The sequence below is a fragment of the Mustela putorius genome, unplaced genomic scaffold, assembly GCF_011764305.1.
Source record: "Mustela putorius furo isolate JIRA1106 unplaced genomic scaffold, ASM1176430v1.1 tig00000407_pilon_pilon_pilon, whole genome shotgun sequence".
Taxonomy (NCBI): Eukaryota; Metazoa; Chordata; class Mammalia; order Carnivora; family Mustelidae; genus Mustela; species Mustela putorius.
Window position 1 is genome coordinate 23,372,457 of NW_025421373.1, and position 13,252 is coordinate 23,385,708.

The 13,252-nt window shown below is 38.8% G+C and overlaps 1 protein-coding gene across 2 annotated transcripts in view; it reads right to left on the reverse strand.

Moving 5' to 3' along the window:
- Nucleotides 1-138: 138 nt before the first annotated feature.
- The window catches only part of DCTN4 (dynactin subunit 4), a 30,233-nt gene continuing 17,119 nt past the window's right edge, over nt 139-13,252 (reverse strand). For both annotated transcript variants that reach the window (XM_004737808.3, XM_004737809.3), the window contains 5 exons: nt 10,109-10,182; nt 8,111-8,165; nt 6,934-7,041; nt 5,203-5,300; nt 139-2,738 (listed from right to left, as the gene is read on the reverse strand). In XM_004737808.3, coding sequence (XP_004737865.1) covers nt 2,525-2,738; nt 5,203-5,300; nt 6,934-7,041; nt 8,111-8,165; nt 10,109-10,182 — 549 coding nt within the window. In that variant the 3' untranslated portion in view covers nt 139-2,524. The remainder of the gene's footprint in view (nt 2,739-5,202; nt 5,301-6,933; nt 7,042-8,110; nt 8,166-10,108; nt 10,183-13,252) is intronic.

Consider the following 13,252-nt stretch of genomic DNA (forward strand, 5'->3'; position numbering starts at 1 on the left):
GTTTAGTTCGTTTAAAGAAACAGAAGAGGCAGCATACCCCAGTGACCCTCCTACTAACGCTCTTCCCTCCAAGCCAGTCTTCTGACTCTGAGCCATGCTATTCCATTCAGCCCTCATGAAAGCAAATGAAAGACATACTCAAGGTTTGTCTGCTTTATTTCACTACATTAAGTTAAGCTATAAGGCAAAACAGGGGCCTGTAATTCATAAAGATTAAGGAGTGCCTCTCATTCCCAAAAGGGACCAAAAAGGTTTCTTCACAAATATACGTGACATTTATTTAACTCATTACACCTATAAGCACTTTGAACAAAAGAAACCTCAGTGGGCTAATCAAACTACAAATACATATTAACTTAGCTTTATGTTTCCAAAACTGTAGCTTCTAGTGCTAACGACACTGCACTCGCCAGCAGTGGTGCACTGCCTGTGCGCTGCCAATCCTGCACCTGATCTAGTATAAAAAAGCGACAAATAGATTCTGAATTCACCTCCTGCAGGTGTTGAACCGTTTCTACTAATTCACAGAATACTGGCTTGCACTGAGAACTATCTTGAGGAAACAGTAAAACAATGGCTCTGTTATTAATTTGGCTTCTGAGGGAAAAAAAATTCTATGATCAAAAGTGTTTTTGTGTTTCTGTGTTACATGGGGGTGATGAGAGCCATTACTTCAACATTATTACTTTGGGGAACAAACACTAGCTACATGCCGTAAACATACAATATGCAAGTGTGCGTAGTCTGCAAATGTGTAAACACAGGAAGCCATTCTCTCCTCTGACGTCCAGGTCCTCCACGGGCAAGCATGGAGCCATGGCTTCAGAGCAGATTCTTGCACGTAGTGAAATAAAAACCAAGACACCAAAAATTAAAACTATTTCTCTAGTCTGCATATTTGTCCTTACATGACCCCCTGCCCCAACTCCTAAGAGGCTAAACCTTACTTATTACTGTTATAATATTAGAGATATGTGTATTTCCTTCTTATGCTGCAGCATATGTACTACTCTGTGAAACAATGTTTCATTAAGTCAGCTTGACATTTTGAGTAGGATTTAGTGTTCTCTCAAAGGCTTACTAAATATTTTTGTCTTCCAAAGGGAGCTAATAAGTTACTATGTACTGCCTGTATTCTAGATTACTATATATCTTAATTTCTTTTTTTTTTTTTTACACTAAAGGCTTGAACTTAAAAACAAAATGAGGATAAAAAGGAAATTTCTCTTTTCCCCCAAAATGTGTTGGTTGCTTGCTAATAATACATTTATAGAAAATGTGGTGCAGACAGTGGTCTACTTGGTCAAGTCTCATTTTAGAAAATGCCACAGAAAATTAAGGTTAGCAAGCCAGCTCCAGGATACTAAAAGAAAACAGCATGTGTGCTGTCAGGCAAGTATTCTGGGGTACTAGCTGAACTATTTTGTGTTTTACGATCAAAACAGTCTTATTCAACACACCTTATGATAGATGTTTTAAACTCAGGATGGGAAAAGGTTATCTTAATACCCAGTTTGGGATTCAAGAGATTGTAACTGCTATTTTCCCCTTCAAATCAATGGAAAGAATATTAGTTTGGATCATGCTAAAAGTCTGACCTTTAAAATGTTTTCTGCATTCCAGAAGTGAACTCGTCTACCAAGTTTTCTTTGGCCTCTTTCCAGGTCCCAAATATTTAGAACTTACTGAGTTAAAGAGGCAGAGCAGATGGGAAGGGGAGGGAGTAAAACACAGAAGGGATACCTCCGGATGACAGCATTAACCCCTGGATATTGTGGCAACATTTAAAAGTGAATGGAATTTGCAACCCCTTGGTATGGCATGTGATAGCTTGCTTCTCCAATTCTTAAAAGAAGTTCCATATTCTAATGAGAAAGAAATTTTAAGAGCACCTGATAAATATGCATCCTCTATTTACTCAGAAGACGGCAAATTGGAGTGCCTTAAGAATCTCACAGGTTTTGCCAAACACCACGAAACAAAAGACAGGGTGACAATTCTATTTTTCTGTCCAATGGAAACCACGGCAAGATGGGAGCCACAGGGGCAGGTGAAGGGATGTGTTTAGACTGCTAGATTATAGCTACATGGAATGCGGAGAGCAGCTGGTACACTGACACCAGCACTGGGTCATTAACAGCAGGTCTGCCTTGCAGTTATCATTTTATCTGTGAGACTGTGACCCTTTTTGAGGTCAGACTGGGAGACAGTATGGTCAGTTTCTCGGGTGGCAAATCTAATGCCACTCCAAAGAACAGCCATCCCCTTTCTTGGGAGGGAACTGTGCTGTTGTTATTCGACGTGCAGGGTTCAGTGAGGGAGACAGATTACTAGTATGAACAGAAGTGAGAGCAAGAGGAACAGCAGTTAGCCTGAGTCCCTAATGTCTTGCCAGTGCCCCCACCCTCTGAGGAACAGGATTCAGTAGCGCATGGGTACATTATTACAAACAAGGCTTAATGAAGCAGCGGCTTCCACATGTTAACATGGGTTCATGGTGTCCTTTGCCCCACCAGTGGCACCTTTAAGGAAGAAGCGGGCCCAAGCTGAGTTCCACATGCTGGGTGAGCCAGATGACTTCTGTGCCCTGGTCACTTTCTTCGATGGGGCGGATGGGGGCCGCCAGGTTTTTAAAATCATGCTTCATCTTAAAGCACACGGTCACTTCGCCCTCCTCCCGCTGTGGCGTCACTTTGATGAAAATGCCCACTTTGTTGGCCTTTCTGAAGGCTATAATGCTATGGAAAAAAGTAAGTACAGTGTTGGGTAGGTCACAAGTCAGCCAAGCCACGAAGACTTATATTTTATCTAATGACAAGTTATTACCATCATCTTGTTTATTAGCAATAGAGTTCTTTCAGCAAAATGTCAAACTACCTTTTTAATATTACAAAAGTAAAATACAGTCCTATGTAATTGAAATTCAAATTGGAAAAAAGTTAAGTCTTCCCTTATTTTCCCCTTTAGCACACAGAAAAACTACAAACACTTTGGTTCTTAACCTACCAGGTATTTTTCTACGAGTTTGCACCAACACAAAAGGGACACACTACTTGTTCCGTTAACTTGGTTTTTTCCACTCAGTTTATCACAAATACCTTTCTTCCATGCTGGTATATACAGATCTTCTCCATTCTACTTAATGGCTGCAGAGTATTTTCTTATAGGTTTACTATAACTGGTATATACTAATATTGCCAATTTTCCTGTCATAAACAATGGTGCTGTGAATATCCCTTTACGTTGATCTTTGTGTGCATGTGGTAATGTTTCTATAGGATACAGACTGATATTAACTCAGAACTTTACAGTAGCTTCTAGAACACTATAAAAGTAGTGTTTTTATAAATAAGCTCTGTAAATCAGAAATTTCTGGAATAGAAAAATAATCTTTAGTTGATATTTCCGTTTTGACTTTCTCTGATGTGCACTTCACGTTTGTGCTTTAATAACTTAGCTTCAAACAAAAAGTCTAAGGGCAATGAAACAGAATTTGATCTACTATTCAAATGATACTCCGAGAAAAGTTACTGGATTTAAACATTTACAGAGTATCATATAGTATTTATTTCTAACTATCTGAAAGTGCTAAAAGTGCAATGTGAAGTATAATTAATTCAATTTTTTATTACTCTATCATATAATCTGACTAGAATTTGATATCTCAGATGATCTTTCCAGCAGCTGACCTTGGCTTAACAAATTTCTATATCTAACTAATGTCATTTAAGGATCCACATAAAGCAATGATTACAGAAAATGCCTTTTGTATTGTATTAACTCAATACATTTTGTACTGTAGTAAATAAACCCTTGTAGGATTCATTAAAAAAGAAAAGTTTTCTTTTAAAATTTAAAAATAGTAAGAAGGAAAAAGTGTCTTTCTAGCCTCATTTACCAGGCAACCACTGAAAGCTGGGGAGATTTAAAAATTAAAAAAAAAAAAAAAAGCAGATTTCTGGTGTACCCCTAGACCTTCCAGAGAGAATCTCTGGGCTGGGGACTGGAACTCTACAGAATGAAACAAAACACTGGTGCTTTCCAAAGTCAACTCAAGTTTGCCAATCATGGTGCTAAACTCATCTTTGCCCTTTATTTTTCCCAGTCATCCCATGTTATTCCTTCTAATTCTTGCTGAGGGAGTTTGGATCATTCGTTAAAAAAACCTTATATGTGGAGCGCCTGGGTGGCTCAGTGGGTTAAGCCTCTGCCTTTAGCTCAGGTCATGATCTCAGGCTCCTGGGATCGAGCCCCACATCGGGCTCTCTGCTCAGTGGAGAGCCTGTTTCCCACTCTCTCTCTGCCTGCCTACTGTGATCTGTCAAATAAATAAAAATCTTAAAAAAAAAACCCAACACCTTACATGCTCCTTGTGCCAGCATATGAAGCTGTTCTTTTCAGCTCCAAGTCTACCTTCTGCATCTTGCTTTGTGACACAGGATTCTGCCACCCATGTCTCTCTGCTTTGTAGGCTGGCTCCCTGTCAGGTTCATGTCCAATGGAGGGGTTCTAACGGAGCCTAGAAACCTGGAGGGGGAAGTGGCTTGCTCCTGCCTATGAGCTGCCTCTGTGTTTGTGTATATGTGTGTCTGTGTGTGTGTGTGTGTGTGGGGGGGGTGTTCCTGTGGGCCTCACTCCAGCAATGGTTCTTCACCCAGGAAGGGACAATACCTGTTGCAGTTTTAGACTGTATCCTAACTGATGTATCCTCATCCAGGCAAAGGTTTGGCTTTTTATTTCTCAGTTTTAGGTAAGACAGAGTCAAATCTATTACTCAAAGGGCAGGTGGGGAGGGTATGTGGAGAAATCTAATGATAAAACTATAGAAGAGAATACTGTATCTTGTAACTATTAAAAACAATGCACTTGAAATTTTTAATTAACAGGGGAAAATATTTGCTACTTAAATGGAAACAAAGATTAGAAACTGCTTACAGAATGATCCCAATGATGGAAGAAATACATAGAAGGACAAAGACCAACAAAATGTTATCAGTGCTCATCTCTGGCAGTGGGATTTTATTTTCCTTCTTCATGGTTTCATATATATATTCTGCAAATTTCTACAGTAATTTTTTTTATAAACAAAGAAAAAAATCACCTTAAAAAATCAAGATTAAAAAAACTGGGGTCTGTAAGTGGACCTCCTACATTAGCTAACTGTACTATGTTGGGGGAGGGGGTCACTAAGTGCTCACTCACTCAGGATCGTCCTGAAAGTCCTGGGGTTCTGCCAACTCATCATACTCCGCTGCTGCATCCTTGCCAGCTAGGACGAGCTCTTTGGGAGGCACCACCACCTGCAGAGTAAAAGAGAGAGGGCTGCCTCAGAATGGGTCAGTCTGTTGCAGGACATTCACTCCACAATATATGACACAGTGGTATACCATCCTAAACATACAGAAGGAAGTTTCAGAAAACAGAGTATTACTTCACTTATACAGAGTTTAAAAACTGTTAGGAACACAGACATTTCTAGTAAAAGTACAAGAACAAAGAACAGTTAAGCAGCAGTCTTCAGACTAAGCCTTATGTTGTAACTAGGCCTCAACTTTGCTATGTCAGAGATTAGCAGGTAATGATGTCAACCGCATTTGTAATTATGGGTACGAATGAGGATGGGAGGTATAAAGAGAAAGATAGCAAGTCTACAAACTGGGGTACACATCAGGCACTTATTTCTGTCTCACAGAAACAGATTATTAGTGTACTAAAAAGAGCAAGGACAGATGAGTGTCATCGCTCTTTGAAAGTGATGCTAATAAGTGAAATCATTAAAAAGCAGAAGGAAAAAAGAAAAAGGAGATAAAGAAATTTCCTACTAATAAGTATTTTTTCAATAATAGCTAATTAAAGATATAGGAATCACTTCTATCAATTTTTGTTGTATCATGCTGAATTATGAGTCAATAATAGATTACCCATTGAGTAAAGTTCTTGATCTAAAATTTCAAATACTAGATGAATCACCAAGTAACAAAATGAAAAAAAGTCACATTTTGTTCATTCAATTAACATTTATAGAAAGTCAAAATCACCTATTTTAATATTTAGTGCTATGTATAGTGTATGTAAGTGGAGGGCATCTAGTGGAAGCACACCAGCATTTAGAAGGGTATGTTATTTCCTAGGGTCTTGAGGTCTGAGCAGGAGTCAGACAGAGAGATGCGGGTATATATGTCAGGAAATGGCACTCGAGCTAGAAGAAAAGCAGCTGCAATTCCCACCGCATCGGCTTGGAGGATATGCATTAGTATGTAGAATTTAGAGAATGCTAGATTTGGGGATTTGGGGAAAGGTCAATCTGGAAGATCAGATGGGGGGGGACCACTGAGAACTGATTACGCTATGTGAGGAATTTGGATTTTCTCCCTAAGTCAGAGGGATGCCAAATGATCAGTCTGCCATTATCAGAGTTAGATTTTAGAAAGATCACTTTGGAAGCAAGACAGATGACAGGCTGGAATGGCAGTGGGGGTGGATTCCGAACAGGTCAGCAAGGACATTACTGGCACAGTACAGGTAAGAAAGGATGAGATCTTCAAACAGGGCAGTGGCAGTGTGATTGTGCATAAAATAAAACGAAAAACAAAGCAAAACAACAACAACAAACACAGGGGTGACTGCGTGGCTTAGTTGGTTAAACACTGCCTTTGGCTCAGGTCATAATCCCAGGGTCCTGGGACAGTTTCGGGCTCCTTGATCAGTGGGGAGCCTGCTTTTCCCTCTGCCTCTGCCTCTCTCTCTCTCTTTTTCTCCTTCTGTCTCTCATGAATAAATAAATAAAATCTTAAAAAAAAAATAAATTTGGGAGGTGAAATCAAAAGAAACTGATGATTGCTTGAATGTGGAAATGGAAGACAGTGTGGAGTCCTTTAAGCCAGGTCAAAAGGCCCCTCCAGGAAAAGTCACGGTCCCTCAAAATGCTCCTACCTTAGCAGTGCTGTTGATGTCATCTGGGTCCCCCTCCTCGCACTCCAGCAGCGTCACGTGGGTGAGGTTCTCCACTGGATTCGTAAGCGTCAGGAGGACCTGGCTCTCCTGGGGAAGAGAACAAGCCTCTCTCAGACATGTTCTACTACTGCCACCTAGGTCCACTTTCTTAGTTGCTGTACCACGCATTTCACAAAATCGTCACCTCCTGCCCCTGCCCCCCATTATTCCCGAGCAGTAACACCCACCTCTACATCACTACATTCTCAAAGTGCTTGCAGATTCCTATTCTACTAATTTATATTAGGCTATATATGCCATGGAGTTCCTTAAATTACATGAGGAAATATGGCAGATCCTATAGAAAGGGCCAGGTACTAGACTCAGAAGTTCTGAGGAATGTACATTATCTAAGTGATTAAAGTTTACAACTCTTGCTCCATCCAGTCCTCCACTTAAGGACTCCTTAGCAACAACTTAAGTCTGCTTAGTCTCAAAGTCCTCCTAAAGCATGAGAGCCACAGGATAGCCAGACAGAGAAAAAAAAATTCATCAGGACTCTAAAAGACTTTTAAGACTTCTTGTCCCATAATTTGCCCTTGTTTGGTACTTTCTTGAGGTTAGCAAAATCTTTCAGATGAACGTGGACTCCATAAGCAGCATGAAAGGAAAGAACAAAAGGGACTGTTGCAGAATATTCTACACTCAGGGGCTGTTGCAGAATATTCTACACTCATGGTGGGGGTGAGGAGGCATAGATAAGGAACTCAAAGAAGAGAGGGGCTGTGGTAAAGAAATCCCGTTGATTCCTCGTCTCTGATATACGCACGCACATGGGATGTGGAGAGTCTCCTGCTGGAGAAGAGCTAAAGATGTCTGTGGGATAAAACATCTTCCTTCTTTCCCCACCCATGAGTTCATCTTTACATAATCTACATGCTGCTCCTTCTAACCGTATGTCAAAGATGCTGTTGCCAAGAATCCCAGCTTAAAGAAGTTAAAAATCCCAATCCCTTTATGACTTCAAACTTTCTTTTCTTTCCCTTGCTCCTGAATCTCATGCTACATACACATAGCCACACACACACACACCCGTGCGCGCACACACACACACACACACACACACACACATTTCTTATCAGTTCTTTATCTTCCTGCTAATAAGCAAAGTACTAACCTTCATGTAGCGAAGGTTGGGAATTGACATGATTCTCACTTCTGGGATATAATTGCTATGTGTGAATAAAAAATATATTAATGTCCATTGAAGTCTCTTAAAATCATTGTTACTTTCCTTTCAAGCGATTTCAGCGAAGATTTCTTCAAGTTAATCAGAACATGTCAGAGAAAAAGAATTTCAAAGAATCATACCATCATAATTAAGAATTTAAGACTTATGAAACCAACGGCTGAGTTCTTTCTGAAATTGTATGTACACTTCTACATAGAGCCTATATATCTGTGTGCATCATGGTAGATATCTTCCTTATGTATTTGTTAGATATATTTTTTTGAGATTTTATTAATTCATTTCTGTAAATCTAAAAGGCAACTGGTTATAGGACCCAAAACTGACTTAGTAACACACTGCAGAGGTTGAAACACACTACCACAAACTTATCAAATACTTTCATAAAGCACTGTGTGCTAGGCAATGTTTTAAACACTTTAACTTAATCTCCACTGTGACTGCATGACAGAGGTGTTATTACCATCACCCCCGTTACAGAGATGAAAAAACTAAGCTTGGAAGAAGTAACTTGGTGAATGGTCAGAATTCAAACTCAGGCAGTGTAGCGCCAGGGTCCTTCCCCTTAACCACTGTTTCGCTGCCCAAGAAAGACAACAGAATACTGTACTCACATGTGCTTAGTCTGAACTCAAAATCACCCAGGGTCAAATCTCAGCTTAGTGTTTGTGTACCTTTTCTTTCCTCCAAAGACAACAGACCAGCATTTCTCGACATTCTTGACTGCTGGAAGGACTTATTTTTAATTGCTGCAGAATATTCTACAACCTCAGTGTACTGCAATTTAATCAACTATTTGTTAATGGTTAATCAGTCTGACACTGAAATTGTTTTTAGCTTTTTGCCATTAAGATGGTACAATACACATCTTACATATGTATCTTTAGATACTGGTGGTTTTGTTTCAACAGAATAGATTCCTGAGATGGTACTGCTGGTTTAGTCTATGTAACTTTGTCTTGACATTCCAGACCACTCTCCAAAAAGACTCTAGCAATCCACAAACCTACCAACAAAGTATGCAAATACATTTCCCCACATGCTCACAAGCACTAAATGCTCTGTATTATTTTAAACTTTTCCTATCAAGTTTCAGCATCTTTCCATGTATTCACTGACCATTTGAAATTCCTCTTCTATAAACTGCCCGTTCAAATCCTTTTGTCCCACTCACATTTTCATCTTTCCAATATGTGGGAATTCTGTCTTCCAGGGACATTAAATTTTTATCTGTCATGGAGTAGCAAATATTCTTTCCTGCTCTATTGTCTGTCTCAGGATTCTACTGTCAAATATATAAATGTAAAAATATATGTAGATTTTTTTTTTTTTACAATTTATGTTTTTTTTGCTAAGGGTCGGCTATTTTCTTCTTTAGCTGTTTCTGGGTATCCTGCCTTACTAGTTCCCTCTAAGCATTTCTTGCCCTGAAGTCAAGACAGTATTTTCCTAATTTTTCAAAATATTTTTGATAACTAGTTTTCATTCACAAAATTCCCTTCTATTGACAAGTCCCAGTGAATTAACACTAATAATTACTTTTATCCCACTCAATGAACACTGTTGCAGGGATCCTCTTTGATTTGTTCTACTTGGTTATTTTTTTTACTTAATATCTTGGATCATTATCAAAACTAGGTACATTTTAACTTGCAATCAATGACCAGTGTCTCTCTGTCCAATAACTAATTAATAATCACCACCCAGAGACCATACCATCACTGTGTCCCTGATGCAAACACCCTTGATTCTAGGTAATTTGTTTTAAAGTTCATGGTATAGAACTTGAAACCTAACCAGAAAAAACAGCAAGATAATTCTGATGAAGTTTTTCTTTCTTTTTTTTTTTTTAATCCCAGAGTAAATACATTTTGTTGAAAAAAGTCAAAGAACAATAACTAAAAACACTGATCCCAAAATACTCACACAGCAACCAGCTGGATTTTGAATTTGATAGATGTTGGATTAAATTCTGGCTTGCTCAAATTATGTTCACATTTCTAAAAAGAAAAATTTATAGTATGTATTAGAGGAAAACAAGAAAGAAAACTCTGCTGGATCCATAGAGCTACTAAATTCAGAAGGACAGCACTGACTTGAGTTTTGTTTTGTTTTATTCTGCTATAAGACCGCATGTTCTGATTGCCAAAATTTGCAAAAAAGATGATGCTTTGGACTTCTCTGGACATAAGCAAGAATCTAACAGATACTATACCTTTGCGGTGCTTAATAACTACTGAAATAACAACAACTAACATATACTGAGTACATACTAAGTGTGCTGAACCATATGCTCCTTAAGGGGATTTAAACATGACACTGACTTTGTAAGGTAAGTGTAGGTACCAAAACTGTTATTGTCCCCATTTTACACATGATGAAGGGGCACAAGAAGGGTAAAGTCATCTTACCCAACGCCACAGAGCCAGTAAGAATTAAAGCTGGGTCGGCACCTGGGTGGCTCAGTCAGCTGACCATCGAACTCTTGGTTTAGGCTCAGGTCATGATTTTTGGATCATGGGACTGAGCCCCAAGTTAGGCTCCACGCTCAGCTGGGAATCTATCTGAGATTCTCTCCCGCTGCCCCCCACCTCATGCTGTCATGCTCTAAAATAAATAATTTAAAAAAAAAAAAAAAGAATCAAAGCTGGGATTTAAATCCAAGTAGTGTGATTTCATATCCTATGCTTTAAAATAGAGTAACAATTTTTTACTTTCTTTAATGGGTACTACATACACTTGGTTAAAAAATTTCTTAACAGTACAAAACAGGGACCGTGTAAAGGTACCCATTACTTGTCCCCTTGTCCTCCTCCCCAGAGTCCTACCAGTATCTGTGTTTTCTCATTAATAGCCTGTGCACATACAAGTATATACACACATTGTCTTTTTTATAATAACAAAAAAAGGGAGTATTTTATATACTCTTTGGCCCTTTACTTTTTTCATTATCTATCTTAGAATTCTATACCAGCACACACAGAGCTATCTCTGTATCTTACTGTAATCATTTCTGTACCTTATTCAACTATACCCACACTGATGGATATCTGTGACGTTTCCATGATTTTGCTACTATAAGAAAGGCAGCAACGAGTAAGTATTCCTGCATATCAGTCATTTCCCATATGTGTTAACTTCTGCTAATCTGGTTAACTATCAAATGGTATTTCACTGCAGTTTTAACAGACATTTCTCTGATTTCTGTAGGAGTATCTTTCATGTTTATTGGCTATTGGGATTTCCTCTGCTGTGACTTATATGTTAGTATTTATTGGATCTTCATATACTGACTGGAGTATGTTTTCCTTACTAATTTGCTTAAGTTCTTTACATGTTCTGGACACTAATCCTTTAATTATATATCTTATAAATTACTTTTCTCAGGTTATGGCCTATCTTTCCTTTGGAGTGCAGGTACAAGTTTCACTGTGTCAAATATATAGCATTGATTCCTCTACAGTTTGTGCTGATTTGCCTTATTTATGGAATACTCCCTACCCAAAAGTCAAAGATTTTCCTGTCTCCTTCTAGAAGTTTTGCTCTTCATATTTGCTCATTCATGTTTCTAATGTTCCAGGGCACCTGGGTGGCTCAGTCAGTTAAGCATCTGCTTTCAGCTCAGGTCACGATCTCAACGTCCTGGGACTGAACTAGCATCAGGCTCCCTGGTCAGTGAAGTTCTGCTTCTCCCTCTGCCCCTCTCTCTGGCTCATGCACTCTTCTCTAATAAATAAAAATTACCTTAAAAAAAAAAATGAAGTTTCTAATGTTCCTGAAATTGACTTTTGTGAATGGTGTGAGACAGAGACCCAATTTTATTTTCATGTAATTATTTGACCTAGGAAAATCTAACAGGCTATTCTTTCCCCAGTGATATGCAATGCTGTATTTGGTAAATACCAAGTTTTCTCTCACCCATTAGTCTGTTTCTACTTTCTCTACTCCGTTCCAAGTCTGTTAACCTATATAAATGCATATCAAAAAAAATTTTTGTTTATACACACACATACTTGTTTTCCTTCCTGCCCTCCCTTCCTTACACAAAAAGTTGTGTACTTGCCACACACCCTACTTTTTGCATTTAAAAATATATCCCATATTAGTACATTCCTTTTTAGAGTTATAGTACTCACTTCATGGATATACCATAATCTGCACATTTTGTATTTGTGGAAGTCCACCTACCCTGAAGATACATGGATCAATAGGAAACTGCTTATTTACTTTTGATAAATCTGGTGAATTGTACAGCCAACGTGAATCTTGTATAACGTCTTATGAATTTACATATTAAAATTTACTATCATTAATCTCCTTAAAGGAATCAACTTTTTGTTGTATTGCTTTTTTTTTTTTTAAAAGATTTTATTTATTTATTTGACAGAGAGAAATCACAAGTAGTCGGAGAGGCAGGCAGAGAGAGAGAGGGAAGCAGGCTCCCTGCTGAGCAGAGAGCCTGATGCGGGACTTGATCCCAGGACCCTGAGATCATGACCTGAGCTGAAGGCAGCGGCCTAACCCACTGAGCCACCCAGGCGCCCCTGTTGTATTGCTTTTTTATATTTCACAGTGGTTTTCTGTTGTTCTTTTTTTTTTTTTTAAGATTTTATTTATTTATTTGACCGACAGAGATCACAAGTAGGCAGAGAAGCAGGCAGAGAGAGAGGAGGAAGCAGGCTCCATGCCGAGCAGAGAGCCCGATATGGGGCTCGATCCCAGGGCCCTGGGATCATGATCTAGGCCGAAGGCAGAGACTTTAACCCACTGAGCCGCCCCTTTACAGTGGTTCTTAACTCATTAGTATCCTCTTCCTTCATGTTTCCTTGTGCTTACTTTGCTATTCTTTTTCTAACTTCTTGAAATGTCTGCTGAAATCACTCATCTTTTATTTCTTCCTTTCTAATATACAGGTTTACTTCTAGGCATGGCCTTAGCTGTGTCCTATAAGTTTTCCTCTACAGGAATGACTAATTCCTAATTTAATTGCACTCTGATCAAATAATAAATTCTAATAATACCATCTTTTGAAAAATGTTGAGGGGTGTCTGGGTGGCTCAGTGGGTTAAA